The sequence below is a fragment of the Hippocampus guttulatus genome, chromosome 10 (genome assembly GCF_054856545.1).
Source record: "Hippocampus guttulatus isolate MCC_2025c chromosome 10, RoL_Hgut_1.0, whole genome shotgun sequence".
Classification (NCBI taxonomy): Eukaryota; Metazoa; Chordata; class Actinopteri; order Syngnathiformes; family Syngnathidae; genus Hippocampus; species Hippocampus guttulatus.
In genome coordinates this window covers 9,239,385-9,267,343 of record NC_141270.1, presented here as the reverse complement: position 1 = coordinate 9,267,343, position 27,959 = coordinate 9,239,385, and the positions used below count along the sequence as shown (strand labels likewise).

Sequence of the window (27,959 nt, the reverse complement as noted above, 5' to 3'; positions counted from 1 at the left end):
CCGCTGATCCTCTGCACCGCGAGCCCGTCAGACGGATTAGTTACATCGGCGTGGCTGATCTCTCCCTTCCCGCAATTGGTGCTTCTGACTTGTCGCCGTCAAGCCGCAAGGGTTGATCCAATTATGTGTTTTGCGCCGAGGTGCTAATAATAGAGCAAATTACAGGTTAAAAAAAAGTTTGAGGTGTCGGAGGCGGCTGTAAAAGAGCGACTGAACTGAACAGGGGGGCGGGGGGGCTCCATGACGCCGCAAGCCTGGAGTTCCGCGCCGAGGACGAGCCGCTCATCCCGGGAAGACGTCGATGCAGCGAAGCGATGATCGGGAGGGTTATTTTGGATGCTTGGTGGTGGGAGCACTGAAGACGAACACACAAAACAACACTGCTGGCTTACACATGTGACCGGGTAAGACTGCATCTTTGACTGTGGACATCTCACTTGAAATTGAACCCTGTGAAATTTACCTTGAGGCATGACTCTGTCATCAGGGCCGTTATGTTGGAGTATCTGGCATACATTGTTACTTATAATAAGAAGTTAGTGGAACTACATCCAAGATAGTCCCCCGTTTCCTAAAACAGCAGCATCTCTCCTTTGTGTGGCAGCAGTTATGCGCTTGTAAAGTAGCTTATGGATGTCAATAACATGGTACAGTTGGTGGCCCAAATCAATATGCCACAGTGTGGGCATCTTTAGGATCAAGACCCTGAAAAGTGCCAGTGTAAATAAACACAATCTCATACATGAAATTACGTTCTGCAAAGTGTGTGCGTGTCTCATCTACAGTGCACTTTTTAAATTAGTTTGACTCCACTTATCGCAATAGAGAGATATATACAGTATATATATACTGTATATATCTATCTATATATATATATATATATATTATATTGTATTGTAATTGATCAGCTTTATTGTAAAGCAATCGTTACATTGTTATTTAATTATGGCGTGTTAAATTCCAATGATCATGTTTGATTTCCTAGTGTAGAATGCTGCTATACGGTACAAGCATGAGATGACAAGCTAGCACGGGATCATGTCACAAAGCTACACCTCCCTCACAGCCAGCCGGAGGTCACAAGAAAGCCTATTAGGATTTGGGACAAGCAGAGGCAGCAGCGGGCAGTGAAACTAATAGATTAAGACAAGGGTGGGCAAGCTATTTCCTGGTAGGAGCCCCTTCAGTTTTTGTTTTTCAAAAAAGTCATTTGAGGGCCATAGTGAATGTATTAAACAATGTGATGTAATGACAAAAAAATGTATCAGTCTGTGTTATGAGCATTTGTAGAGCAGTGACTGAGGTTTCCTTCAACATTCAAGTATGGAGATGCTTTATTTTGTCTTCTTCTGACTACTATTTTGGAAAATAAATGTCAATTTTTGTGTATAATTTGGTGAGTCACGTTGGGGTTATCTTTCACACGACAGCAAATTATATAGATATTTGTACTGCTTAAAATGTCGGAACACCCAGTATATCAATCAATGTGTGGCATAGTGGGGTGTGGTTAGCATGTTTGCCTCATAGTTCTGAGGGTAGGGGTTCGACTGAATCTAGGCTCTGGCTTGTGTCCACCCACACTCCAATAACATGCTCCATGGGTTCACTGAAAACTCTGAATTGTCCATATACTGTAAGTCAGTTATTGTTTGTCTATATTTGCCTTGTGCCTGACTGATGACCACTCCAGGCTTTACATCGCCTCTTGTCCAGAGTCAGCTGGGATAGGTCCGAGCATACCTATGACCCTAATGAGGAGAATATAGAAAATGGATGGGTGCTAAGAGAGATGTCAGAATGACTGGGTGGGGAAAGAGTGTTGTCCCCTTGGTGCCTTGCTCATTAGCGTCTCGACTAGCATCTCTCCAACATTTATTATTGGCCCATACAGGATTTGAACCATCCAAATCCAATGGCCTGTACAGATACTGTCGCACAGATCGGTGGCAGGCCATCCATTATTGTGGATCAGGACTGTGTTTGTGTGTGTGCTCAGGTGACACGCTTGGAATGTGTGCAGGATGAGCAGCACATTTGTCACATTAGCGGAAGTATTGGAGGCCCGAGGGGGGCCTCTGCTGGAGGAGGAGGTGTGGGCCCTGCTGCTGGCCACTGGACGGTGTTTAGTGGATGCCTCTGAGAAAGGTAAATCATCATCCTAATGAATATTTCATATTCACAACTGCTAGGCATTGTGTTGGTGCTTTTTCTACCCCCCCCCCCCCCCTCCAGGTGAAAACAACATGTGCAATATCATAAGCCCCGCCTCCTTGCTGCTGTCAGCTACTGGCAGTTTAGCATTTAAGAACTGTGGCCTATCAGAGGAGGCATCGACCTTCATCGCTCCAGAGATGCTGCAGGGCCGTGCCAGCTCAACCAAACCTGCCATAGATAGGGTCAGTATAAACGTCATCATCAAACTTCACATCACTGCTGGCATAGACGTTACACATGATTATCGCTTAACATTTGATATCAATCACTCAAAGAGCTCAGATTAGTTAGCATCCCATCTAGTGGCTGCTCATGGATCCTGCACTTATGATTTGCCATTGCAGAAAGGTCCAAGGACCAAGTACTGCAGTTAATACCAAAATTGTTCAGTCCAAATTTTGAGGATGTTGTTGTTAGAAAGTGGCAAAATTTCAATAGCTGGGCAAAAAATAATATCATAATATTTTAATAAGAGACTCATAATATCACTATTTTTTGTGATATTTTTGTTTGGTGTTGTGCTGGGATTTTTTTTTTGTAATGTAAAATACACTACTCACAAAAAGTTATGGATAATTGGCTTTCAGGTGACATTTCAGGATGAGCCTAAAATGCATTCACATGAACTTAATGTGACCTTCTCTAAGCTTTTGAATGCACATGTCCAACTGTTAAATGTTTCAGGACTTTTTGCACAAGTTGCCATTCTCTAGCCAGGAGCTCAACGGCAAAATTCACAACAGGCGTTTTCTCCTTGAAAGGACCAATAAATGTCCCAGTTCAATTACAGCTGGTTTTTAAACAGTCTTCCTGATCACGCTGTTCACATTTTGACATCCTGTGACCAAGACGACTCCTAACAATGGATCAACAGTATCTTGCCATTGTGATGCTTCAAACAGGACGTGCTCAGACGGAAGTGGCCACTGACCTTAGAGTGTTACAGAGTGGGTGTGGGTGAAAACACTGAACATTGAAGATGCTTTCCTTTTGTTGATTTGTATTGCACAGATGCTGGTGTATTCTCTGGGTATGACTCTTTACTGGTCCGTTGATTTTCACCTACCTCAAAATCAGGTGGGTTCACAAAAATAGAAGCGCTGTGAATCTTTCCGGATGTACTGTCGTGTAATCTGTACAGTCCAAAGAAACTTGATTTGTAACATCCCCTCTCAGCCAATCCAGTTGAGCGACCACCTCAACAGCCTCCTCCTCGGCATGTGCGAGGACGTGTCCCACCGCAGACTAACTATAAGCTCCATCCTGGAATCCTGCGAGGGTCGTCAGAAAGCTTCCGACTTGCCGCCATCTGCCGACGTCATCAGGCAGCTGGTGGAAGAGGTCTTCAGTGAACCGGTGAGTCTGCACACGTGGGTCTTTTCCGCCGTAGTCTGTTATCTCACAGGGCCTTGTTCCCTCAGATGGACCATGGCTCTGACAGCAGCTTGCCTCTGAGTGGGCGGAGCCAGATGATCAGAGAAAGGCTTCATGGTGAGTCAGGTCCAGAATTATATCAGGGGCGAATCTAGGATCAGAATGGCAAGCATGCAGGGAAGTGCAATTAATAAATTAATAAACTACAAATGAAATATATGGTACTTGGACTAAACAGACTATTTTGCCTCTGTTATCCAACTCACTCGACTGGGTTCCCTTGAACATGAAAGCCTTTGCACACGGTACACAAATGTGACATCACACGGTAAGGATCTATAGGTTTAGACCAACAATATAACAATACGTTGCATGCATGTATTCTTTATCCTCTGTGGAGAATGACTAATGTTACTTTCAAACAGAGAAGTTGAGCGTATGTTTGTCTTACACTGCCCCCATGTGGCCAGGGCATGCACACTACAATGAGCAGCAATGTGTGCACTGAATGAAAGTAGAAAGTGCGACACAAACAAATAAAATTGTATTCCATTTAATTACATCACTACTGTATGTTTTTCAAAGTATAATATTATATAGTGATCATTTTGTCATTTAAAAAAAACATGACTTTTTAAATTGGGAAAAGTCAGAACGGATTAATGGCATTTCCATTGATTTCAATGGGTAAAGAAGATTTGAGATATTGTGTTTTGCGTTATGAACTCGAAACGAATTAAACTCATATCGCACTGCAGCACGTAACTTGATAGTAAGGTATAACAGAAACACAAATAAAAATTGTTGCCCTTCCATAAATGTTGCCGAAACCCGATATCAAATAAATTGTTAATTATACAAATTTCGTCTTTACCAAAGGAGTGTTCAGGTCCAGAGGATTAAAATCTTAACCTAAGGGAGTCTGGGATTAGATTCTTGCTTGAGACAATAATCGGATACTGAGCGTGGGTTTTAGCCTCACCTTTGTTCAAATAAAAATACATTCATCTCATCATCATCATCAAATCTAACATGTTTAACAGGAAGGCGAGGGCCATTTGCAGACTTCAGTGAATGTTGTCCAGAAAGAAGAAGATACTCAACAGACTCAGACTCAAAATCGGGTAAATTCATGTTGACCACGGAGGACTATGTTATTCATCTGTTCACTGATTCTTACACCACATAAAGTAATAACAATGTGTTCTGTGAATGTATAAGTAAGGTAAGGGGATCGTGGAGCATCCGAGGTACGGCACAATCTGCTCTTCAATTTGCAAATCACCCCCCGCCCCCCCTAGAAAATAATGAATGAATTAATTCATCTGTTCCAGGGCCAAACTGTGGCCATCATAAAACCTGCATTTTCAAACAGTTGTAAAAATAAGAATTGCCAACAATTGTATTCACAATCACTTCATTAACTCTTATAACCACTTGTTCCTGAGAGGCGAGTCTCATTTTTTTTCAGGTATTGATTTTCAAAAATGCACACTGCGCACTGTTCAACGGCACAATGATATTCTGGGGAATGCACTGCCCGTGCGCTATGCTACGTGTTTGATTTTGTGTTCCTCTGCTTGAAGCTGTCCTTCCAGGGTGTTTACCTCAGAGATCTTGGAAACCTCGACCAAGAAGCTCACCCACACCTTTGTACCAGTCATCTTTGGAAAGGCAAGGACCATATTCCATATAACCTCTCTTGCGTGCCTGTCTGTTTTGACTTTGACCTTGAATCTGTTCAACTTTCCACACCCGCCTCTTCCCTCCCGGAACTCAGGCTGCCGCGAGGGGCTCGTCATAGGGACAGCACCTGCAGTTGGCTGGGCCGGAGCCCCCACCATGACGTCTCTCCCAAGACATCAGGCAGGTCTCACAGTCCTTCAATCACTTTCAGCGAGTCCTCCATCAGCCTGAGCCAGAGGAAAGCTAAGGTAAGAAGACATAAGCTTATAAAACCAGTTCATCGGCTAACATACCGTACATGTGCGCGAGGAGACTTTCATGAGGACATCTGGGAAAGCTATTTTTATGAACAATCTGCAGTCATGTGGTGATCATCGGAAAAGCTAATGGGGGTTATGCCTATGAGGAACTGGATTTATGTACAGTATATTAGAAGCACAGGGGTGATGTGTTTATTATTCTGATTATTATTCTCATTTGTTATTTTTCTGACCAGGCTTTAGGTCCAGAGTTTATCCGAATGGCTGACGAACAGCAAATAGTGCTCGAGCTTCCGGGATCTATTGTGGTAAAACAGTTATTCCATTTATATATATATATACTGTATGTATAGCTTATAATTCTTACATAAACTTCACTCTCATGTTGGATCTGATTAGTGTTGTTGTCGTGTGTTTCCTATGCAGTCGAGGAAGGGCCGCCTGTGTTCGTCTCAAAGGGAAGTGACTGTGGTGCTGCCGAGCGGCCAGTACGTGGTGGTCCGTTGCGATACCAAGTCCCGCGCGAGGGATGTGTTTGACATGGTGGTGGCTCATGCTAACCTAGTGGAGCACTTCTACTTCGGTCTTGCCTTTCTCGACGGTACTCGTCATCCCGCATTTAGTAGATTACGTAGCAGAAGTAGGCATGTGCGGCGATGTGGATTTTTCAACTGAAAATCTGTGATATTGAAGTAGTGAGCTTTTCTTTTTTTTTTTTTTTTGCCTTAAAGCAGTAAGATAAGACATTGGTAATGAAATATATGAAAAAATGTATTTACATTGCAATCTCAGTTACACCTTGCATTAGGTTTTCAAAACGTGTTACTTAAACATTATCACAGCACAATTGCTTTATCTCTTGTGCTCATATTTAGTTGTGTTGTTACATAGAAAGGTTAAAAAAAATTATTTTGTTTTCCCAAAAATGGCCTTGTATTTTAGTTTCATCTGTGGTGATAAAAACAAACAAGTGATTTTATTGAGATGTAAAGAATTCCAAGAACGACTTAAAACTTTCACACTTGAAGAACACTTTTGGAAATTGCGTATAAATCAATTTCCTTCCACATATTTTAAGTATTTCCTTTCCATTTTGCAGATGATGAATATTTTTTTCTGGACCACGAAACAAAAATCTCCAAAGTTGCTCCCGATAGTTGGAAAAAAGGGCAAATACTTTCCTTTTTGGTGTTCCTTCGAGTCAAATTTTTTGTGGACGATATCGCCTTTGTTTTGTAAGTACCGGGCGTGGTCACACAGATTCTGTTTCTTGCCTGCAGACTTTCACCCGCTTTCCTTTCTTCTCCAGGCACAGACTGACTCGCCACCAGTACTACTTGCAGATGCGAAAGGACATCTTAGAGGACCGCATGTACTGCAACGAGGAGACCGGCTTGTTTCTGGCTGCCCTTGCTCTGCAGGCTGAATTTGGCGATTACATGCCAGAGGTACTGGACGCAAGAAGAACACTTCTGCTTTCCCATTTGGGTTCCGTTGTCATATCAGTGCATTGTTTCGCCCAGTTGTATGGAAAGACTTACTACCAGCCGGAGCACTATGTGTCCAAGAGAATGCTTGAGAAGCTGGCATTGCCCAATGTGAAGGACGAGCTGCCAAGACTGCATGGCAGGCATGCCCCGATGGGACCTGAAGAGGCGGAAACAGAGTATCTGAAAGTGTGTTTAAGTTTACACAACGGCCTGGCACTATTGCTGCTTTCAGCTAACCAACCTTGACTTTGCTTCTGTTAAGATTGCCCAGCAACTACCAGAGTACGGGGTTATGTTCCACCGCGTGGGCAGAGAAAAAAGGCCTTTGATTGGTGAATTGGTTTTGGGAGTCTGTGCCAAAGGAATCATTGTCTACGAGATGAAGAATCAGGTCCGGACCGTCACCAGACGCTTCCTGTGGAGGGAAACAGACTCCATTTCCACTGGGGTAAAGAGAATTGTGTAAATTAACAAAATGTGAGCGCAAGAAGGTAATTTGAGAGTCTAATAGTGGTCCGTCCGTTACAAGAATCAGCAAATGTGTAAGTACAGGGGGCGATATCAGAGCGATGTGAGCGGATGATTTGTACGTCAGCGTAGTAAGTTGCTCAGCCTTGATTTGTGTCTACTTGCAGAGATAATTTTGATGTTATGTTGAGAAAATTAACAACTTAAATTTCACATTTTTGTCAAATTAGTTAAACTAGGGCGGCCCGGTGTTCGATTGGTTAGCGCGTTTAACTCACAGTGCAGAGGTCGTGGGTTCGTTCCGGCTCCGGCCTTCCTGTGTGGAGTTTGCATGTTCTCCCCGGGGTCGCGTGGGTTTTCTCCGGGTACTCCAGTTTCCTCCCACATTCCAAAAAACATGCATGGCCGGCTGATTGAACATTCCAAATTGTCCCTAGGTATGAGTGTGAGAGCGGATGGTTGTTCGTCTGTGTGCGCCCTGCGATTGGCAAATGTCCCCCGCCAACTGCCCGAAGACGGCTGGGATAGGCTCCAGCACCCCCGCCGCGGCCCTCGTGAGCATAAGCGGATTAGAAAATAGATGGATGGATGGATAGTTAAACTAGAATTGAATGTAGGAATTTTGGTTATAATGAGGGAAAGAATAATTTTGACCAGAGAAATTCATTTTATATTTATCTTCATTAGTATCTGAAAACAAGCCAAAAAAACCCACACATTTTTTTCTAACCAAAACCATCTGTAATTTAAACAAAATTCGTAATAAATAATTTAAAATATCTGTTTGTGATTTATTGTAATTTTGTCCAAAAGAAACCCCCACACAAATCTGTCTTTTTTTTAAACCCAACTAGACACAAAAGTGTCATTTTGGCATAACAAATGCATTTCAAAACACAGCTCATTCATTTTAATTTGCAGCTGTCAGTAGAACGTACAAATGTATGCATCTCCAAATTCTGTTATCCTTTTCATTTTTTCCCAAAACATGATTTTTTTCCCCCCTGAATATATATTCAGGGAAGAAAAAAAGACAAATTATTTTACGATTCTAGAAAAGAAAATGGCAGGTTGATGACAAGCACTATAGCATTACTGTGAATGTCTGTTTTCTTGGCATCTAAGCAAGGTATAATGCATTCATTCTTGTATGATTCATTCATACAGTGTGATCAACTGTTTCTGTTCCCCAGCGCCGTAAACTGATCATCGAATGTGGCGGACCAAGCGGGAAAAAGCACAATTTTATAACGGAGAGCTCAAAAATAGCACAATACCTCCTCAACCTTTGCTCCGCGCAGCACAAGTTCGACAGCGAGATGACATCACGGCAACTTAACCACAGTTTGATGCCAGGTAAAAACAGAGAGAGAGAACGAGCAGAGTAAGAATCGTGCTCTTCAAGGGACACCAACTATTCCGTTCCTCCCTTCAGATGAAAACATGTCCGTCTACGCTGGTTGTAATCTGAACCTGAAGCGGATCTCATGCTCTGAGGGCATGCTGAACCACGTCGGTTTAGCCTCGGGTCAACCGGATCCGCTGTCCAAATCTTGCGAGGACCTGAGCGCCAAGCTGGAGGCTCGACTCCGCCACCAGAGAGAGATGAGGCGGGAGATGAGCAGGGAGCTGAACAAGGAACCCTCCGAAATGGCAGAACTCGGGGATTTGAAAGAGCGTGCCTACTGGAGGTATCGGCGTGCTGTACAATACCATCCTCCATCACTTTGCAACGTGAAATTGTTCATTTTGTCGATATGTTTTTTTGAAAGTACGCCAGAGTCGATACCAAGAATGATGTCAAGTGTCTCGCTGCAGAAAGACTCGGATACATCTTCTTCTATACGAGGTGAATATATGAAAGGGTTTTTCCCATGTTACAGTTCCAACTTGAAAACTACTAAAAAAGAAAAAAAATAGGAGTTAAAAAAAACTAAACAAAACAAAAAAAGGGCAGAGAATTTTCCCAGCTCTGACGGTAGTATCAGAAGTGTCATAGAGTAAAGACAGCTCTGTATGAAAGAACGTTGTGTGTCGAAAGTGGTTGTCAGACATACCTAATTTAGTTCTGTGTCAAAGGCGCAATCCTGCAAAAAAAAATGAACAAGCAACTAACAAATGGCCGGTACAACTACAACTACACCATCCGTGCCTTTGCACTTGGCGAATTTCTTGTGGTTCATTTGGATTCTAGATGTTTACACACATTCATGGAAAGATGAGGTCATGCAGGTTTGAGTCTGAAAAGCACAAGCTGGGAAACGTCGATTAAGCTTACTTTATATGGCTCATATTTCCATATTTACAGTTGACACGCCCACTCGGTTTCCGCCAGAGAGAGAAATTATATGCGTAAGCCTCAAGAAGGATCCTAAACTTGGCTTTGGTGAGTGGTCCACTCATGTAAAATTCATAAGAAGAGACACTTACCAAATTTTTGTTATGCCAACTTTTTGTCTCTGATTTCGCTGTGGTCCCGTTGCAGGCTTTGTGATTGTAGGCGAGGACAATACAGGTAAACTCGACCTTGGTATATTCATTGCTTCCATTGTGCCAGATGGACCTGCGGACAAAGATGGACGGATCAAACCAGGTAGGACTTAAAAGCACATGCAACTTAATTTGGATGCAAATTAGATTACATGTTTGTTTTTTTTAACCTCAGGTGGGCGTCTCATTTCTCTAAATAAGACCAGTTTGGAAGGGGTAACATTCAGTGATGCTGCTGCCATCTTACAGAGTAGTCCTGAGGAAGTGGAGCTGATTGTGTCCCAGCCTAAACGTAACATAAAGCGATTGAACGGAGACATTATTTTTCATCAGTGTATCGGAACTTGTGTCAATGTTGTTGTTTATTTTGCCGTGAGCAGAGTGTCTGAAAGACAGCAAGAACTCTCTTTGCCAAAGCACACTGGGCTTGGCATTGGAAAGGAGCTTTGGTTCTCAGACCACCCTAAGCGGCACCGAGTACCGACACGCCATGGATGAACTGGAGGAAGCCATCACTTTGTCCAGCATGGCCACGCCCAAACAAAACAGGAAGCTTCACATACCTGTGGTGCGAATACATGACGCACAGGTTCGTAGGACAATAACGTGTCACTCTACATTTTGATCAATCAGGTGATGGGAAGGTTTTTTTTCCCCCATTTGGGCCATTTCACTTTTTATCAAGCCCTCAGTTCGCCAAATGAAATTTATGAACAAGTATTTTGAAGAAATGTTTGTTCATAACGACTGCTCTGAGATTTTATGTGTGGGGTAACTCTTTGGGCATTCCAGACATTGCGATCATTGGATTTTCTCACACGTCTTTCATGAAAACATCACCCATTACAAAATCTGTCAAATTAGGTAGCAAAAAACTTACTAGGTAGCATAGTTATTGTTTGATTCTTTTTTTAAATTTTGAGGAGCTAGGAAAAAGTACATTTGAAATTTGACAAATTAGGTTCCATTTTTTGTGGGTGGCATGGCAGTTTTTAAACAAAGTGTTGCTTTTAGTTGAAAATAAGCATCCTCTTTTTTTGAAAACCTAAATAAAGTTTTTACAATTGTGAGGGGTTTTTTTTTCCTCTGTACATGCAGGACATGTGTTCTCGGTCTCCCTCTACCTTAAGTCTAAAAACCGGGGGGACGTTTTTAGTGGAGCTGAAGAAGAGCGGCGGGAGTCTCGGCATTAGTGTTGCTGTGAGTTTTTTAAAAATTCCTGTTGCTTCTTTTTATGCTTTGTGTGCTCAAAGTTGTTTTTTTCCTGCACACAACACTTTGTGTGGGACTTTGTGTGGCATTGGCTAACTATGTCTTTGTGTCTTAAAAACAGGGCGGAATTAACACAAGTGTGAGATATGGCGGCATTTACATCAAATGTCTGGTCGTTGGAGGTGCTGCTGAACAAGATGGACGCATTCAAATTGGTATTTTTTTTTCATACATACACATCACGTTGCGTGTTCTTAGAAGGGGCTTGACTGCTTTTTTTTTTTGTTATGTCAATCACATGTACAGTATTTGTTTACATTTGGACACAGAGACAGTATGTTTCTGCTTGTTCATGCTCCACCTACCAGGATCACCTCAGATTGAGTGACATGTCCGTCAAACAAACACACACACGCACGTGCATGGATGTATTGATGCTGCTAATGATGACGATGATGAGATTGCTGTGTTTGCATATGGCAGGTGACAGACTGCTGGAAGTTGACGGCTCCAACCTGAGAGCCGTGACACACCAGCAAGCTGTCGAGTGCCTGAAGCGGACTGAGGAGGTCAGCATGCGAACAGATACACACACACGCATCTACACGCTATATCTGCTTATAGTACAGTTCACCGTACGTGCCTCCACTATAGCGTAGATTGTTATTTTTTTAAATTCACGCAACAACTGCTGTCAGCCGCAGCTCACGCCCAGGCGGTCACATGCAGACTCGTCAATATCACACAAAGACAAGACATTCCGCACAGTATTTTCCAGACATTTTATCCTTGCAATGGTTTGGTTCAAATACGTTCACAGTATCTTGCGAAAAAGTCTTTTTGTAATTTGGATGCATGTGGAAAGCAAAAGTCTGATTGGGGCCGATCAGATTCTAGTTCTCGGTGAGTAATACAAATGCATATACGCACATGTGTATCCAATATCTTGTTAAGCGTCACATATTAAATGATTAAAAGTATATCTCATTTATATGGTGTCTTTAATGATCCAGGGGACTCATATGACACATCATAGACAAGAAAATGAAACACACCGTATGGACTAATAAAGTGTTGTGATAGGTGGTGAACCTGCTGCTGGAGCGAGAACCAACAATAATCTTGGAGCCTAGAACAGACTCCCCCCTCCCACTGTCCATCCACAATGCATCACCAACTCAGCCCCCCGGGACTGAGGTCTCCTTGGAACCAACCTTGAGTGGCCGAGCTAAGGACTACAGCTTTGTGACTGACGGTGTGTGCGCGCTCACCAAAGAAAAAAAACAAGAAGAGTAGGAGAGAGACACGCACACACAGGCCTGAGGTGACTGTGAGTCATCTGACAGTTACATTGTGGTGGCTGTCAAAGTCATCCAGGGCTGATGTTGCCTCGTTCCCCTGAGACAAGTGCTTTTAACTAGACTTGGACCGTAGTCTAGTTAAATCTAGTTAATCTTATCTTATCTTATCTTAAAAGCACGGTTCACTGCCTCTACACATCTTGACCACTGCGCACCATCATTACTATTATTCGTTATTTTCTCCATCAAAGCATCCATTTTCTTTAGCGTCGGTTCTCATTTGTGGCACAGGCGATCTGGAAGTTACCGTATGCCCACTGACTTTGGGGCAAACACCCTGCGCAGGTTTGCAGCCCATCGCAGTAGTTCTATCTTTAACACGAGTTACTTCCTTTGACATAACTGTGAAAAGGATCGTTTATTCAAACAACAACACTAGGGGTGCCCTAAGACTTTTGCACAGCGCTGTTGAATATGTCGTATCGTATTCACGAATCAACTTTTGAAAGTTTCGTACTAGAATTCAAAATGACCTGGTTCATGAATCCTCCCAATTTCTTTTCCTAGAAAACACGCATGAAGTGATCCTGAAGAAAAGTTTGTCAGGTCTAGGCTTCAGTTTGAACATTTCCCAACTCAACTCGGGGCAAGACCATGGCAGCGTGGTCCGCATCAAGCGTCTGTTTCCGGGTCAGCCGGCCCACGAGAGTGGCCTCTTAAAAGAAGGGGACATCATTCTGTCCGTCAACAAAGAGCCTCTCAAGAACCTTTCCTACCAGGTATGTTGAACTTCCTTTGCAATGTCATTTGTCCCAAAAAATCGTGTAACACATCAAATAGTTTAAAAAGATTGTGAAAGGGCGTCAGTGGGAGCGCATCTTGGCTACATCATTGGTTCACTAATCTTTTAATCTAATGCTACCCAAAATAGCAAGCTGGTTGTGTCACAGTCTTTCGGTGTGTTCTGACAAGGAATTATCGTCACAAACACTGGAGTACATCTCAGGTCATGAAGACTATCCTCAATCACCCGCACTCGTTTATCTTTGCGACATTAGAGGGTTTTGTTCCTGCTGCGAGGTGCCCCTTCTGTGGTTCATCTCTTGATTTGTCGACCCAGTTCAGGAGTGCTGTATGATGCTGATGACAACACACTTGTAAGTAAACATGTATCTTGAAGGACATATCATCGCCCAAAACGTGGCGGTATTACTTTCACTTCTCTTTCCGTGTTAGAGTCCTGCACCCACCAGGGAGAGCCGATCCCGGTCTCTGGACATCCGTCTAGGAGATGACTACAGCCAGCTTCTTAAGTTCCAATTTGATGTGAACATACCTGCTCAGAGTACAGCTCCCGTCTTTGAGGAGGAACTGACTGACACGGCGGAGAAAAGCCCAGAGCCTCCGGCTTTTCCGAGTTTCTTTGAAGGACAAGAGAGGGAGGTGCAAGGCCAACAGACTCCTCAATCTTCACCTCCCGGACCGGCCTCTCCCACTTCGCCTCCAGCGCCAATCTCGCCAACCTCGCCCGCTTCTCCCACATCACCTGTCTTACCTCCGGTCTGCTTTCGACCAGCTCAAGAGTCGCAGCTGACGGTGGAAAAAGCAGAAGAACAACAGGAAGTAAAATCGAAGAATAGAAGCGACGATGGGGAAGAGGCCGTTGCAACAAGTTCAACCGCGATATATGACGTCTTTCCTAAGACTGCTTCAAACTCCATGTATGCCAGGTAGAAAAATTACCCAAGACTACATTGCATTAGACTGTAATTTTTTTCTGGAATTTGCCAGTGGCCTCCATTAGCAAAACTACAAGCCTTAACTTCAACCCATATATGTTTGACATCCAACAAAGGCACGTTTTTGTTTGGAATCTTGCTGAACTAAAAGGTTTGCTGACTTCTGAATGGTTCGTAGAAATATATGCTAGTGTAAATGGGTTCCTGATTGACTGGCGATCAATTCGAGGGATACATCTTGTTCAAAGTCGGCTGGGTCAACTTTTCCATACGGAACATCCTAAGCATCTTTTTTTTTAAGGGTGATGTGTTGGACCAAAGTTTAGCAATGGCAAATGGTAGGGCATTGTCTGCAGTTCGAATCGTAGCGTGTTTTTTTTTCTAATGTCTACGGTCCTTGTCTGCTGTTGTCTTACTGTGTATTAAGTAGCCGAAACTGATTCAGATGATTAGAAAACTGCTCCTTTTGGTAGAGGGTGAAAGTGATTCTCTTTTCTTTGCAGTGGTGTTCGAGAAGAGGCAGATGGAAGTGTGACCTACTGCCTTGTTGGAAATGGATTGACTATCATGGCAGACGAGGAGTATTTGACCATCAGTTCCACCCTGGACCATCAACAAAGTTTTCAGTCCAATCAGGCCACTCAAACACCGCTACCAAACCTCACAAGCCTCAGCTCGCAAACCCAGACCACTTCGTCCAGTTTTTCTCAAATGTCCAACACTCTGTCTGGTCTATCACAGACCTCGAACACTCCATCAAGTTTCCCCCAGACTTCCATCACTCCAGCTCATCTCTCTCAGACTTCCCAAAATCCAACAAATTTTTCTCAAACCTCCAATACATTGTCTAGCTTCAGCTCACAGAACCCAAACGCTACCATGTCGCCTTTAAACGTCTCATCTGACACCCTGACCACTTGTGCTCTTGCACACCCGTCTCAGCCGCTCACGACACAGCCGTCCAAAGCCAAGCAGTACCCGCTCCAGCAGGGACAGCAGCTTCCACTCCAATGCAAAGCGCCCCCTAAAAACAGTCAGCTTGCTGCGGGGCTCCCTCAAAATCCTGCTCCGCCGGCGGGCCCCATCACGACACAGATAATCTCCTCAACACCTCCTAATGTCAGCGCGACTCTTCCCACTCTTCCACCCACAATAATACCTCCACCTGCCCAGAGTCATGCACAGTGGGATGAAGAGGCGGAGAAGGAAGAAAGGGAATACAAGGATGAGGAGGAGGATGAAGAAGAGAGTCAAAGAAAGGTTATTTTGTTCACAGATCTCCAAAACGCTCTCATGGTGTGACAGACACCTCAATTCGTGTTTTAGCAAAGAACCGAATGTAGAATCCTTTAGTGCATATTGTGGCACTTGATTACCTTTTGATCCAACACTAAAAGCACACGTTTTTGTGTCACTGGTTGTTTATTTGGTGCTTTGCAGGGATCGGTAAAAGAATTTGAGTTGACCGTCCTTCTGACCAAGTCCAGGAGCGGAAGCTTTGGCTTCACCATCACCCGCAGCAAACTGGACAACTGCTACTACATACAAGAAATACTGGATAATCCAGCGAAGGCAGACGGACGCCTCCGAGCTGGAGACCGGCTGATCACGGTAAACGGCCACTTGTTTGAACGTGTTAGTCGCTATGTTGATTATTTTTGTCGGTTTCAATCGTCTCCAGGTAAATGGACATGATGTGACCAATGTGGCGGATGAAATTGCCATGACGATTCTCAGGTCCTCTCCCAGGAGACTCAGTATGACCCTAGGCAGGGCTGTTACCAACCTGGTGGCACCCCCTTCTTGTGACAGCCTGCCTGATATTGTCCTCTACAAGACACCTTCAGGACAGCTCGGTAGGACGGCTAGTGGTCTTTCATTCTTTCGTGTACGCATTGAAAGGGTAGCACTGTGGCCTTGTAATTGACATCTCACACCTAAAAAAATTCCAGTTCAACTGGCTTCTTCACGTTGTCCAGGAATATGAAGTTAACTGAAGAATCGTAGGTTTGAGCTAGTTTCTATTTTCCTCATTGTCCCTAATCAGCGACATGGCATAGACTCAGCTCACCTTATCTGTAGTTGGTGTGAGTGGTTTTGCTGAGGTGCAGGGTTCGATTCCGGCTCCGGCCTTCCTTATGTGCAGTTTGCATGTTCTCCCTGTGCATGCGTGGGTTTTCTTTGCGTACTCCGGTTTCCTCCCACATTCCAAAAACATGCACGGCAGTTTAATGGAACACTCTAGTCTAAATTGTCCCCAGGTGTGATTGTGAGCGCGAATGGTTGTTTGCCTATGTGTGCCGTGCGGTTGACTGGCAAACGGTTCAGGGTGTCACCTGCTTCCTGCCTGAATACAGCTGGGATAGGCTCCAGCACGCCCGCGACCCTTGTCAGGATAAACGGATTAGAAAATGGATGGATGGAAAACCAGGTCACACAAGGTACGACCTGACTAGAAGTGATCGAGATAGACACACCCTGCTACTGTGCGCTGTGTTGCAGCAATCCGTCCTTTTTGCATTTTGAAAATCGACTGCATTATAGCATTCAAGTTGAGCTGAACAAAGGATTTATGTCTCAAACGTATGACCGACCGGCATTTGTGACTGCTTTCTCCAGGCATTAAGCTGACAGGTGGCATTGGAAGCAAATGGCAGGGCATTTACTGTCTGGAGGTGGTGCCAGGCACCCCGGCCAGCGAAGAAGGCAGTGTGCAACCCAATGACAAGATTCTCTACATCTGCGGGAGGTGCACTCTAGGGATGACCTTGGATGATGCTGTCAAAGCCTGCGAGATCGCCCCGCGTAAAGTCAAACTCAAAATCCTGAGGTCCGTGCCTACTTCGGGGCCCAATTGAAATGAAAGAAATAGCCGAGATACACACAGATGACTGACTCATTCTGCTGTTTGTGTTTTTTTTCCTATTTTCCAGAGATGAACAGCCCGTGACGCCCAAGGCCAAATGGAACGGTGAGGAGTCTGTGAAAGATTTATGAGATGATTTCATCTGCTTCAGTAAACCCTAAGGACAAACATGAGGGAGATTTGTTAGTTAGAAACACAGATGCCGGGAAACCACATATGTTTGTGTTTAACCAAACGATCATTTAAGTTCAATCATTACCAAAAATAGTTTGAAGGGGAATGAGGTCATTGTCTGTCCGACCCTTTTTGGCGGACTTCTTTTACAGGTCTGTTTGATTGGAAAAAGGACAAGAAGTTCTTTGCTCGTTTTGAAGAGCCTATCTCTCCTGAAAAAGAATCACCTCAGGAAGATGGTGAGATACTTTCCTTATTGTTTTCTTCTCACCATATCCTTCCATCAGCGTATTTTGTCGCTTCGTATGAGCTTGGTTGCCCGAGAGACATTGTGTGTGTGATACCAACAGTCTTGCAGTCCAATACACCAGTGGAGGCCTGAGGCTTGCTAATTATTAATCTTGCAATGAGGGTCCAAGTTCTGTCTGTCAGCATTTAGAACACACACACAAGCACATTCACATCACATACACACTCATAGACACATTCCTGGTCAATGGTGGTCTCCAGTGCAGGTGATTCAGTTGCTCGGTGACAGTTCCCGCAGAAGGTTGGGGGGCAGTGGACAGCGTCATTTTAAAAAGGCCTTGTCTTGTTCACCTGTCACAGAAGAGGTGCGTAGCCTTCAACACTTTCAAATGTCGACTGGTTGAGGGGGAGATAGGCAGACGGTGTTTTGGTTCTTTGCAGCGCCGTCGCTGCAATTTCATCAATGAGGATTTTTCTTAAGCTGTGTGAGGCGCTGAACTTTAGATGTCAATTAGCTTGGATCAAATGGAACAGATCAATATTTGTGCACAAGTACTTTTTGTCTACATTTGCTGCTGATTCATACCTAATCGATTGTTCTTTTTTTTTCCCTGCAGTTGAAGTTGTCAGTCGAACGCTTGGCAACTTCAGATGTCTGTCTGGAGCTGAACAGCAGGATGTAAGCGTTTGTCCTCCTGTTGCAACTACACTAAATCATTTTGTTTGTAATGTAACCTGAGACCACTAATGCCACTCTTCCACTGCATAGTACCGTTTTTCTTAGGGTAGGGTGATTTTCCGCTCCCCAATTCAGTATTACTGCGCAAAACTACCAATAAATAAAAATAAGAAAAACACAGCATTTTGAATGCACCTGACAGATTGGAAAATATGAAACAAAATTCAGGTGTCCAGCGGTAATGCTACATTTGCATGTGTGTTGATTATTTTAGCCATATATTCTCAAAGGTTAGTGACTTGAGACATTTGTACCCTGGCAGGCCAGGTAACTGGAACTGATCGTACTGACCTGGTTTTTCCTTTGGAAATAGCGAGCCCAGTTGGGACTTTGCAGAGGAAAAGGGGCATTGCTGTTTTCCCCCAGCATGCAACATTTTTGCAAAAGATTAAGTGCATAGGGTTACATTTTCAGACGTTCACCAATAACAATTCCTCTGTCCTTCTGCAACATTGCTGTCCTTTTCAGAGTTGCATTATGCAAGTTGAGTTTACCAAACCAGAAGGAGGCGGCCTTGGCTTTGCGTTGGTTGGTGGGACCAACGGTAGCGTGCTCAGGGTGAAAGAAATCTGTTCTGGTGGAGTAGCTGAGCAGGATGGCAGGTTGAGAGTGGGAGATATTCTTCTAGAGGTAACATTACCAAGGATGTTATGTACAGTATATTTAGAATATTTTCCCATCCGCCTCTGGTAAAACCAAATCTCCCGACTGTGTTTAACCAGGTGAACGGTGTGATTGTGTCGGGACTGAGCCACAGTAAGGTGGTGGATATTCTGCGTAAAGCTGAGGGCACAGTGCAGCTCACCATCTGCAGGGACATCCTGCCACTGACGTATTCCGAATCACCTACACCACCCAACATGGCCTCGAGTGCTGAGGCTGTCCGAGCTGAGCAGCCAGCTCCAGTTACCACCTCGGATGCCTCTTCCTCACCTGACGTCATGATGAATAAGCCAGTGGAGCGCCCCCCTGGTAGGGATCCAGACAGTGCGCATATTCTTTTCTTCCACCATGACCTGTAAAAACACGATCAAATGTAATGTCACGGTTGGTTTTCTTTCCATGCTGTTCCAGAGCCGATTGCAGAGTGTGTGTTTAATGAATCTGGTGTTTTAGTCACAACGCCGCCTCCTCCTCCACGACGACTGACTGTGGTAATGGATGAAACGCCGATTGTTCAGGCAAGTCGGGTTCCACTGCACACATGTATGTTGTGCGTGAACATGTGTCCGTACTTTTCATGGTTGCATACTTTGCCTGTTGTTCTGTGTACTAGGAGAGTTGTGACAGCACGCCTTCTCATCAAGCTTGTTGCCCGTCACTGAATGTCACCGAAATGTTGCACGGAGCTTCTGACAGGTTAGTAACTTCTCTTCCCTTGTATTGCCCACCCCATTGTATTTGCGTCTTGTTTTTTTTTTTCAGTTAAGTTGAATCTTGGTAGATAAAAAGATTGAAAAGTGACAAATGTTTTTCATTTTTGTAGTTGGTCCAGTTTATCTTCAGGGGCTGGTTTACTAAGATCCTAAATGATGGGTGCTACGAGTAAATCTAAAATTCACGCAAGTGTGCACTCCTGGCAGTAGGTGTCAAAGGGGTGGGGACAGCTGAAAATAAATCGTTCCCACTATTTTTTTCTAAATACATCTAAGTCGTCCTGAAAGCCCATTTTGCGTAGAATTTGGAGTTTTTGTGCTGTAGTTCCCACGTTCACCACAGGGAGGCAATAAAGAGCAATGAATAAAACGGACAAATGGGGAAGGTCGATGCTTGAATTGATGGACAATGATGAATCCCTACTTATACGAGAACTAGAAGAAAGTCAGTTATGTTGAAGCTAAATTAAAAATACAATCAGGGCATCATGGTGCACTAGTGTTTCACACCCTTGCGTCATACTTGAAAGGTCCTGAGTTCGAATGTTGCACCCTCCTATGTGGAATTTGCATGTTCTCCCAACCCCACTTTTCTCTGGGTAGTCCGGCTTCCTTCCACATTCCAGAGAAATGTGTCGTACAAATTGTCCCCAAGTGTGACTGATGGTCTGTCTTTTTTTCTGCCTGCAATTGACTGTCAACCGGTCCCTCTGTAGCACCCACCTCTCTCTTCCAAGAGTCAGCTGCAGGCTCCAGCACACCCGTGACCCAAATGATGACAAGCCCTATAGAAAATGAATATGATGAATTTAAGATCACAAATATTCATGACAGACAAGGTCCGCTATACATTTGGTAAAATGCAGTGTAGTTCTATACCACTATAAACACATTATTTTTGTTACATGCCAATTTTTTTCGACAACTCTTGTATTGGAGCTCACGAGTGTCTCAACAAAATGTTGTTACAGTACACTGTGTGGACTTTGTACTCCAAACCCTAAAGAAGAATAATAGATGATTACCAAATATAGATATTTTAGCATCATGTTGTATATTGTATTTTAGGTGGAAAAAGAAGCTCAGCTTTGCATGAACTCAACTGGTCCTACCTACCGAAGAATAAAAACGGTGTGGTCTCCCCCCCTGCCCCCTGACTCCCCCAGGAAACACACTGTGAGCAAACTGTTGGACCGGTCGTGCAAAGGCAGCCGGAAACCAGAGTCAGACGGCTGGAGCAGCGAAGAGGAAGAAGACAATGTGTTTGACGCCAATGCTCACCAAACCAGCTCACCGCAGATAGGTGTCTATTCCTCCACTTAGAATACCCGGGATACACTACTCACAAACGGAGTCCAGATTTTGGGTGAAAGGATAAACCTAAAACGCACTTTAACGCACTTTGTTTTTTCTTCTTTCTTCTTTCTGCCTACATTCTTGCGTCTGGAGGCTGTAAATTTCCCCAGTGTGGGACAAATAAAGGATATCTTATCTTATCTTATCTTAACCTGAACGGGTGAATTTACATTTCACCCTATTCATATACAGTCGTATACATGCACGTACATGTACTGTATAAGGTATATAAATATTTGCACATATTCCACATATATACATATACATATACATGCAGTACATGTACATACATACATATTCAGTGCATATAGTATATACAGTATGTAAGCATATACTGTACACACATTATAGACATACATATATAAATATTGAGCTTTTAACAAAAAATCTATTTGAATCCAAAAAACAGTTTTGAGCTCAAAAGTCCGAGTGCATCAACAGATTTGAATCGGTCTGCTTTAAAATATACCAAGATACGTAAGGAATCATCTTTTATTGGAGAGATTACAGTCCTGACAAGTTCATTCATAACAAGTCATTGCATCATACCCTCTCAAAGACATTGTGAGTTTATTCTGAAGTATCTATAATCTTATCCTCTGCCCAGGCCCAGTCATCATATCAGAGGAGGAACTGTCCAGTTTATCCATCATTAACCCATCTCGGAGCGGCCAGTATTCAGGCTCCAGGGTCAAAGCCATCATCCAGATTCTACAGCATCAATTAGACCAGCAGGAACTGGTCAAAGAATTTATGGTGGGTTTCACTGAACATTGCCCAGCACATTATGCTGAATGGGGCATCACAATTCATGCGTGTTAACATTGTTACACACTAATGTGACTTCAGGCTCTGGAGCACCTAAAGCCTTCTGACGACTGCGTGGTGGGAAAAGCCCCTGAACACAGAGACAAGAACCGCTACAGAGACATCTTGCCCTGTGAGTCATTCCCCATTCGACGTGAATTAGTTTTCGCCATTTGCTAAGACCGCCACGGTCCACTTATAATTCTGGTCCACTTCTCTTAGATGTCGTCCATGAACATGAGCAAAAACATTTTTTAATTACTATAAGAGATGTAGGTCAAATGCTTTTTATAAATGGAGCAGCTTCAAGGGCAGACAGACAGCAGACATTACGTGCTGTCATTCCAATCATGCGCTTCCCAGTTAGAAAGTCAAAGTGAGACAAGAGTGCAACTAACAAGCTACACAAAAGATTGTGATGTCGAGAAAAGCATGCAAGTTCATATTCAACACATCATCATCACGTAAATCTGCACAATGACAAATAGCAAATAATGAAATCATTACAAAGGTGATAATGGCCAGTTTTGTTTAATTGGTATACAGTGTATATAAATGTCATTTTGATTGGCAATCGGGAATCTGACAGGGCTGGAGATGTTATCTCTCGAGGCGAAACTGCCTCTGCTTGACTACGGGAGCCACCCCCCACCTGCCCTGTGGCAATCCTCTTACCCCATAACCGCATGAGACGAAGAATGTGGGGCCCATTCCCTCAGTCCTCATTGTGCCCACGCAGCACACCAGCCAGCCCTGATAACTAACGTGCCTGTGTGGCTGTGTCGATTCATTTATCGTGTCTCCCGAGGGGCACGCACGGCGATTGGATTTAGTTACTTGGTGTGGGGCCATTCTGTATTTTCCTAGACACGGCCCTTGTTGTCACGTTATCTTCATGGATTGTCCTCTCAATCGCACGGTTGATTGGTACAAGGCTGAATTGGTCGCACGGCCTGGCTCGCCATGCACGGACCAGCTCATCCTGTTCTAGTTGCTACTCGTCTTATAGCGCTATCGCGCTGCTTTTCCAGTCCACACATCGATCCCATGTAAACGGATTGATGTCTTACTGTTGTTATGATGCTGTTGTTTTTGTTCTTGTTTGGCTATTTTGTCTCCGTTTTTCCAGTTGGATTTCCACGAAATCTCAATACAGATGGCAAAAGTGAGAGGGCGGTAATATTGTTCTATTGCGCCCTTACTTTGTGAGATTTTTCTGTAAGAATAAATAAATATCATAAAGGTTTTGAAATATGTTGACAATGTGTTTAAAAAGGGTGTGTAAATATATTTCAACATGATTCAAGTGTGGGGGAGGTATATATTAAGGATTAAACTACACAACAGATATTTTGGTAGAATATGCCACAAAATTCTTATAAGAAGACACGCAAAAAAAAAAAAAAGCGGGCCCTTGTATGTATCTAGTCGATTTTACACAATGAATTTCTTGGGCACAGATAAAGGACTGTGAGATAATCACAAATTGGAGATTTGCATGGGATTTGTTGAGGGGAAAAAAGAGAAGGCAAACCGTTTTTCATCCATATTAAGACAAACACGCAGCAGATTTACTTTATGGCCTCTAGAGATTAGTTTTTTTGGGGTGGGTGAAGGGGGTCAGACATGAATGAGCATCCTGACAAAGATAGTGGGCCTCAGTGGAATATGGCTGACCCTCGCCATATGCCCTCTCCTATGCCGCATACGGCGGGTTATTTACTGATCCAATCTATTCCTTGTATTTAAACAGCCATTTTCCAGTACATTTCAAGGAGGTGGGGGACTTTGTCAATACTCGGACTCGATCAGTCCTCTCATCACCAACAAAGCTACTTTGTTTGTAGTTATTACATAAGTTTTGGCAAAACAAGATGACAGAACCGAGGAAACGATCAAGGATCTGTTGCAGGATCTGTTTTATTCAATTTGGAAACACTTGGTGATGCAGGCAAGTACAGTAAACGGACACGCCGCACACTCACCCCGGCCCCGTGTGTCCTCTTTTCCATCCGCAGATGACAAAACCCGCGTCCGCCTCGGGGAGAAGCGCGACTACATCAACGCCAGCCACCTCCGCATGCAAGTGGGAGGTGAGGAGCTCGCCTACATTTCCTGCCAAGGACCGCTACCCTCTACGGTGGCCGCGTTCTGGCAAATGATCTGGGAAAACAAATCGGATGTGATTGCCATGATGACCCAAGAAGTAGAACGAGGAAGGGTGAAATGTCACAAGTATTGGCCCGAGAAGCCCAACAAGCCACTGGACACGGGCAAGTTTGACATCCGCCTGGTGAACCAGCAGTACTTGGAATATTTCCACATTAAGGTCATCCGCATGATGGAAACAGAGGTGAGAGACGTTCATGTTCATGCTGCATTCGCTTTTGAGGCGGTCAGACCTCAAAGTATCCCGATATTTTAATCCAACATTCTATTTGACTAGTGTACCCTTATTTGGATTGAAACGATTCCAGACAGCCGAGACCCACATTGTCCATCACCTGAAGTTCACGCACTGGCCCGATCACGGCGTTCCGCACTACTCGGAGCAACTGCTTCGCTTCATTAGCTACCTGCGCTCAGTGCACCAGCAGGGGCCCGTCACGGTCCACTGCAGCGCCGGCATCGGACGCTCGGGTGTTCTCATCTGCACCGATATCATCCTCAGCCTCATCGAGAGGGATTTGCCTGTGAGTTACAAACAATGTATTCGATGCATTGTCATTTTCACTTTTTTAGCACAGACGACTTGTCACACTCGTTCACTGCAGACAACTAAATCGCCAAATAAATCAGGTGTTGGAAATCTGCGGCCCGTGAGAGCGTTCGATCCAAGATTTTCAAATCTAGTGTTTGCAGTTCCATCTGTTGGATCCGGCCACAGAGTGAAAATGAATTCAGTAGCTGCGCCTTTATTCCGATTGTCACCGCAATCAAACGCATTATTTATTGCTTGCCACTCCTGCAACAATGCTTTCTACCTTTATACAGTGCAGGTGCCGTTTATACGTAACACTCGCACAACAGAGCGACTTCAGAAGTCGTATCACAGCCGTGCATGAGCCATCTGTCTTCTTGTCCTTAGATTAACGTAAGCAACATCGTGAAGGAGATGAGACTTCAGCGGCACGGGATGATTCAGACCAAGGTCAGTGTCATCGGAGGGGTTCGAAGTTGAGGCTTGAAATCAAGCCAGTTTCCAAAAAAGCGAGACCTTTTTTTTTCTCTGTCTTGGGTTTCAGGAACAGTACCTCTTCTGCTACAAAGTCTGGTTGGAGGTTTTACAAGGCATTTTACAGCTCCATGGCACCCAGTGGCAACCGGAAAGTCCCCAAGACCACAAAATAGTTTGAATGTTTGCGTTTGTGTGACCACAAGCACCGACGACACCTTCTTCTTGAACTCTTGTCTCTTTTCATACTGTGTGCTGTCTAGTTGTATGCAGGGAGAAAATACACTTTTGTTTCGCCTAGATCTGTGAAGGGAATCTTGACCTACTTCGGGCTTAGTGATTCGCCTTATGCCTCCATGATTGCGTTCAATTTCAGTCTCCCTGTGGCATTTCATTTGCAAATCGTGGTAGCCCAACAGTATTTTGTCTGGTAGGAACGCCGTTAAGGTTACATAAAATCATCTTACCAAAGTTTATTATCGGATAACTTGATGAATGTGAGTTTTTATTTCATTAAGTGCATTTGTACCCTGGCGAGAGAGTGAGAAAAAGGGCAACACTATTCATTCTGTAAATCACCTACAGCAATGAAAAGAATCAAGTGCCTTGGAATCGACCCCGAGCTGCTATAGTCACAAGTAAACGGGCCGAGGGAGCGACGACACTGCTTGAGAGGACTCACGCGACCTTCGACTGAATGTGCAGTTTTTGTTGTTGAATGTGAATGTTTGCTTGCTCCAAATCACAGGCAAGACAATAACATATGACCTTAAGTTAAAGGGAGTCACAATATGAAGATGCTACACTTTCCCCATTTTGTATGAAAACCACAAAATTGTACTTTGAAACCCCCGGCGGATCGCAACATAATGCATTTGAATACATTTATAAATTTTCAATTCACTTTTTTTGCTAAAGGCTGAAATGGCCATTCTCGCAAATGTGATATTTAGGCTTTTAGGTTGAATTTGTGATAATAGGCTCGATCTGTATTCACTGGCCATTTTAATACAGGGGGTTACAAAGTCGATCCGGCAATTTTCTGCCTTAGTAGATCGTACCAGGGCGTCCCCTTTTACACCACGCGGAGAAAAAAAAAAGGCAGCAACACAGACTGGGAGGCACATCTAAGCTAGTCTGAGCTGTTTGCTGTTCCGTTACAAACTAGGGATGTCCAAAGTCCGGTACGGTGGCCTGCTGCACATTTTAAACTCGGCGGGCATCAAATTGTGAGAAAAAGTTAATATTACACATTTATTTTAAATTTAAAAAAAAATAATTGTAGACCGTTACAAGATGTCACGTTTTTATTTTAAATTTGTCGTAAAATGACTGAAAATTTGTCATAAATTTTTTCCCCATTCAAAATTGTTTGAAGACATTTTAGATTACAACATTTCACGTTACTTTTTCATTAATGTGTTTTGTTTTGTTTTTTGTTTTTTTAAGTTGAAGTTGTTTTGCATTTCAAAAATTGGATGGTCAAAGATACCACATTTGTTTTATCAAAAAAAAAAACGGAAACAACTCGGGTAACTTTTTGCTTCGTCAGCAAACCCGCAAAGCCTTTTACACGACCTGCAATAATCCCCCATTTTTTTTTCAGTCCGACTTATGTACGTATGTACAGTTATATACGGCATTGACATGGAATGGGTATCGCTACAGGGTTCGGTGTAAAAGTCAAACAGAGGTCAATATCGGTTGCTCTGTTCAGGCAATTTTACAGGATCACTGTGTGAAAGAGGCTACACACTGAACTACACACACACCCGCATACACACCAGCGCCAATAGTGCACGCACACTCTCAGAGGAGTCGACTTGACCATGATGAGGAATGTAACGAAGCAAAGCAATACTCTCCGAGGGGAAGGGGAGGGTGCGAGCGGGGGGTTCGGTCCATGTGCCGGCTCCAGAGCCCATCACTCTCTGTAATGTGAATGCTTTTCCCTCGACGCTGCTTAATGTCTTCTCTCCCTTTGAGAACCTTCGAGCAAGAAAGCACATTTGCTGTTCCGTCTGTGAAGAAATGCATCGTGTACTGTGAAGAAGAGCAATAGCATCGTGAAATGTAATCATCCTTAATTGCACTGCGGCATATTTATTCAATTCGATGGATATCTTGTCACTCGCTATGTAACCCTTGACTGGAACCACCTCTCTTATTAAAGACGATTCGAAGATGTGTGTTTGTAGCACCTCTTGACACCTCAGCAGAGTGTAACTCACCTCGAATGAGGCAAAAGGCGCACACACGCAGAGCACAAGGCAGAAGGAGGAGGCCCTAAATCTTAGTCCACTGAGCACCTCACCACTTTTACTGCAGCCTAGACTCCCTCTCGGCTTTTACTGCAGGGTAAATAAGTCGCTCTCACAGAGGGCTTTGTGACAGCATGGAAATGCCCTGCACGCTCCTTACACATATGAACCTGATGCTGAGGGAGAAGGGGGGGATTGACTCCCTTGTTTTCTGCCTGTTTATCATTCATCCCCAGTCAGACAATGTTTGAAGCATGTGGACTCAAACGTGTACCACTTTGCGAAAAGGGTCGAACAATTGGTTCATAATGTAAATGACGGCATTACATGTGCTATACTGCATAAGTGTGAGGTCCCAACTTTAATAATGGCATCCATCCATCCGATCATGATCTGGTCCATTTATCCTCACACGGGTCACAAGCATGATTGGAGCCTAGCCCAGCTGTCTTTGGGCAGTAGGCGGGGTACACCCTGAACTGGTTGCCATCAACAAACCACCAAAAAAGATTGAGTAGATTCAACACTCCAACACTCTTTTTTTTTCAGGGCAGCTTCACTGAGTGAGCACACTATTTAGCATACTAATTATCCAGTCATCCATCGATCCAATTTCTAATCCGTTTATCCTCCCAAGGGTCCCGGGGCGTGCTGGAGTCAATCTCAGCTGTTTTCGGGCAGTAGGCGGGGTGCACCCTAAACTGGTTGCCAGCCAATCG

At 43.9% G+C, this 27,959-nt stretch overlaps 1 protein-coding gene across 4 annotated transcripts; it reads left to right on the top strand.

The window, feature by feature from the left end:
- Window positions 1–136: 136 nt before the first annotated feature.
- ptpn20 (protein tyrosine phosphatase non-receptor type 20) lies at window positions 137–27,166 on the top strand. 4 transcript variants are annotated; one of them, XM_086121289.1, is made up of 48 exons: window positions 137–404; window positions 2,024–2,148; window positions 2,236–2,399; window positions 3,229–3,294; window positions 3,394–3,573; window positions 3,639–3,708; window positions 4,635–4,715; window positions 5,178–5,265; window positions 5,372–5,525; window positions 5,774–5,845; window positions 5,964–6,138; window positions 6,637–6,772; window positions 6,847–6,985; window positions 7,061–7,213; window positions 7,290–7,475; window positions 8,689–8,851; window positions 8,931–9,186; window positions 9,268–9,344; window positions 9,804–9,881; window positions 9,981–10,088; window positions 10,161–10,277; window positions 10,366–10,574; window positions 11,084–11,185; window positions 11,319–11,412; window positions 11,681–11,766; window positions 12,281–12,452; window positions 13,066–13,277; window positions 13,557–13,655; window positions 13,735–14,228; window positions 14,741–15,497; window positions 15,678–15,848; window positions 15,919–16,093; window positions 16,857–17,067; window positions 17,171–17,208; window positions 17,430–17,516; window positions 18,144–18,205; window positions 18,734–18,895; window positions 18,988–19,237; window positions 19,340–19,446; window positions 19,542–19,624; window positions 20,808–20,944; window positions 21,605–21,753; window positions 21,847–21,937; window positions 23,823–23,897; window positions 24,009–24,157; window positions 24,282–24,497; window positions 24,893–24,955; window positions 25,050–27,166. In XM_086121289.1, the coding sequence occupies exons 1-48, from the start codon at window positions 337–339 to the stop codon at window positions 25,158–25,160; spliced, it is 7,218 nt and encodes a 2,405-aa protein (XP_085977415.1). In that variant the 5' UTR covers window positions 137–336; the 3' UTR covers window positions 25,161–27,166. The 4 variants fall into 4 exon arrangements, with proteins under 4 accessions (XP_085977415.1, XP_085977413.1, XP_085977414.1 ...); XM_086121287.1 differs by having other exon boundaries at window positions 23,823–24,157; XM_086121288.1 differs by having other exon boundaries at window positions 2,000–2,148; window positions 23,823–24,157.
- Window positions 27,167–27,959: the final 793 nt, after the last annotated feature.